General features: G+C 40.9%; 1 protein-coding gene across 1 annotated transcript; it reads left to right on the top strand.

The window, feature by feature from the left end:
* Positions 1 to 1495: 1495 nt before the first annotated feature.
* On the top strand, positions 1496 to 2233 carry LOC111399888. Its single transcript, XM_023027373.1, has one exon. The coding sequence runs from the start codon at positions 1496 to 1498 to the stop codon at positions 2231 to 2233; it is 738 nt and encodes a 245-aa protein (XP_022883141.1).
* The last annotated feature ends 1143 nt before the right edge of the window (positions 2234 to 3376 follow it).

Here is a 3376-nt window from a genome sequence, read left to right on the forward strand (position 1 = left end):
TTTATCAACCAATATTCTCCAAATAAAACATAGTTAAAGTACCAATTTTGTGCACACAACAGTTTGATAACCTACTTATGACCTCTAAAAAAAATTTAACAAAAAGAGCTTTTTGAAGTTAAAACTACACCAATCCTGCCACAAACTTGAGGAAAATACCGTGGGAGTAAGGAAAAACACCATAAGACAAAATTTGCATCCAATGACAAGTAACAACACATGTTGATATAGAAAAAGAACTCATATTAGCAACATATGAAGATTACTGTTGATGGGCTAGTAGTTACTGTTGGAATTTTTTGGAAGGGAACTAGTTTGGCAATTTTGATGGACTAGTGGTTACTGTTGATGAGCCCAAAAGTTTTTTGTATCACTCAATTTTTCAGACTTCAAACTAATTTCACACATTCGCTTTTTGACGAGCTCATCTCTTTACCACGAGAAATCAAACCCTAAAAAGAAGAAGAAAGGTATAATTGCCCAGATCTAGTCCATTTCATCTCTCTCTCTCTCTCTCTCTCTCTCTCTCTCTTTTATTTTGAGTAACGCAACCAAATGGAGGTGTGGATGGGCTCGAAAAGGGAGCTTGCAAATGAGGATTTTAGATTAGTTCTTGTGAAACAAAGGGATAAAGTAGTGGTGGTTTTCGATTGAATTGGGGAGAAACTTCAGTGACTGCTAGCGAAGTACAGGGCTACGATTTTCCTTTTTCTTGCAAGGTTATGGTGGTTTTCGCTCTAATTTTGCTTTTCTTGCAAAGCTTCTTCTTGACCAACAATATATTACTCATTAACACTAGTGTTCAACTTCTTGTCAACTCTCTTTCTCTCAGTTTTCTTGTACGCTTTCTTCATATTTTCATCTTATTTCTCCTTATTTTACCTTGACTCGATCGAGAAAGTTAAGCTTTTGTTAGATCTCTGCTTGTTTGTGGATTTATCTGTTAGTTTTTTTTAGCTTTCATTAAGGTATTTTTACATTTCTGGTGTGTGAAAATTTAGTTAGATTATCTTCATCTACTTCAAATGCTTCAATTTTTGCTTGATGTGTATTATTTTGCTAGGTTTTTGTTCTTTTGGGATTTCTTATACTTTTGTTGATGTTTTTTAACTAATGATTTTTTTTTTGCCCCCAAAATAACTAGGTATCCACATCTTAACTACAACCTGTAATATAGCACCAAAAAAACCCCATAAAAGTTTTACTTGCTAGCAAGCCAACGCACCTACATCTTCTCTTTAAATTTTGGCTTACTAATTTAAATTAAATTTTGATCTTTCACTTTAGGTTCCTTTCAAAATAATGTGTTGAAATTCTTCAAATTTTTTGTGGGTTTGTTTTAAAAAATGCTAATTTTGTAGGAAAAAAGAATTTAGTTCTTGCAAGATGTTGAACTTCATTTATAAAGTTACCCACGGGCCACTGATACTCCACATCCGAGCAGAAGGATCACTCGGAGTCAGTCACACGATACCTCCTCACATTCTCCTTCCCTATGAATGCCATCATTTGGAATGTGAGAGGTGTAGCTAGTGTAGCTACTCATAGGCGCCTGAAGAAACTTATACAGCTTCATCAGGTTTATCTTCTAGTTCTATTGGAGCCTTTTGTTCTGCGGCAGAATTTTGCATATACACGACGCTATCTGCGCTTCGACATGGGAGCTCATAATGAATCGAATAAGATCTGGTTTTTCTGGAATTCGGGGACTAATGTTACTGTTATTGTTGATCATCCCCAGTTTCTTCACATTAGAGTTGAGGATCCCAGACTAGCGCGTACTATCTATTTGACTCCAGTCTATGCGTCATGCGATGCTACTATCAGGAGAGATTTGTGGGCGGGTCTTCACCACATCTCCCTCGATATGGACGATCCTTGGCTAGTTGGAGGAGACTTTAATGTTATTACACATGATGGAGAGCGCACTGGTCATAATACCCGTAATCGTGGCACTACTGCTTTCTCTGATATGATGTTAGACTGTGGTTTAGAGGATGCGGGTTTCATTGGAAACCGATATACTTGGACCAATGGTCGGGTTAGAAAGAGATTGGATAGGGTACTTATTAATTCTACAGCTGCAGCTTTTTGTCGACAGCTTACAGTGAGACACTTGAATCGAACTTCATCCGATCACTCTCCTTTTCTGCTTCAGTGGGATTCTGATGATGATTTAGGGCCTAGACCGTTCAGATTCTCAATGTTTGGACCAAGCACCATGATTTTTTAGCCTTTGTCTCCCAGAAGTGGTCGCTCCCTACTCATCTCACAGGGATGACCGCTCTTTGGGAGAAGTTCTTCAGGCTGAAACAGGGTCTGCGCTGGTGGAACCGACATGTATTTGGAGATATTTTCCAGTGGGTGCGCGATACTGAGGTCGGGGTCGATGAGGCTGAGATAATATATGATAGAGATCCTACACCGGAGAACCGTAACTTACTACATCAGGCCCAGGCAGTTTTGAACCGGACCTTGTCTATTGAGGAGGGCTTTTGGAAGCAAAAGGCCGGTTCACGTTGGGCATGTGAGGGTGATCCCAATACTCGATATTTTCATCCGATGGTTCAGGGACGTAGGATCAAATCGCATATCAGGTCTATCAGGACACAGGCGGGGGAAGTGTTATCTACTCCTACTGATATTCAGACCTCGGCTGTTGCTTTCTACCAGGATCTCTTATCTGCTCCTCCACAACCCTTGGACCACATCCGTTCTGATGTCATTCCGAGGCTATTGACGGTGGACGATAATCTGGCACTAAATCGCCCCCTTTGATTCATGAGGTACGGGAGGCAGTTTTCAGTATTGATGCTGACAGTGTCGCTGGCACGGATGGCTTCTCATCCCTTTTCTTCCAGAATTGTTGGGATATTATTCAGGAGGATGTTTACAGGGCGGTATTGGACTTCTTTGATGGTGGTCATCTTCCACGGGGTTTTGCTGCTACTTCCATTGTCTTGCTACCTAAGAAGGATGGTCCTTGCAGATGGACTGAATTCAGGCCAATCAGCTTATGCACTGTGTTCAATAAGATTATTACTAAGCTTTTGAACACTCGGTTGAGTACACTGCTACCGCGCATTATTTCCTCTCCACAGAGTGGTTTCATCCCAGGCCATCTGATTGGAGATAATGTTTTATTGGCTCAGGAGCTTCTCTACACTTTGGATGATAGAGTGCGAGGGGGAAACACTATGCTGAAGTTAGACATGGCTAAAGCATATGATCGCATGGACTGGGGCTTCATTTATTCTGTATTGGAGGCATTTGGATTTGATCAGATCTGGATTGACAGAATCAGGCGGTGCGTTTCGGAGTGTCGTTTCTCCGTACTCCTAAATGGCCGCCCATGTGGTTTCTTTCCCTCCTCACG

This window comes from Olea europaea, chromosome 9, assembly GCF_002742605.1.
Source record: "Olea europaea var. sylvestris chromosome 9, O_europaea_v1, whole genome shotgun sequence".
Classification (NCBI taxonomy): domain Eukaryota; kingdom Viridiplantae; phylum Streptophyta; class Magnoliopsida; order Lamiales; family Oleaceae; genus Olea; species Olea europaea.

Excerpts from the sequence above, each read along its gene's own strand:
- LOC111399888 (XM_023027373.1), top strand. The coding sequence starts at position 1,496 with ATGAATGCCATCATTTGGAATGTGAGAGGTGTAGCTAGTGTAGCTACT.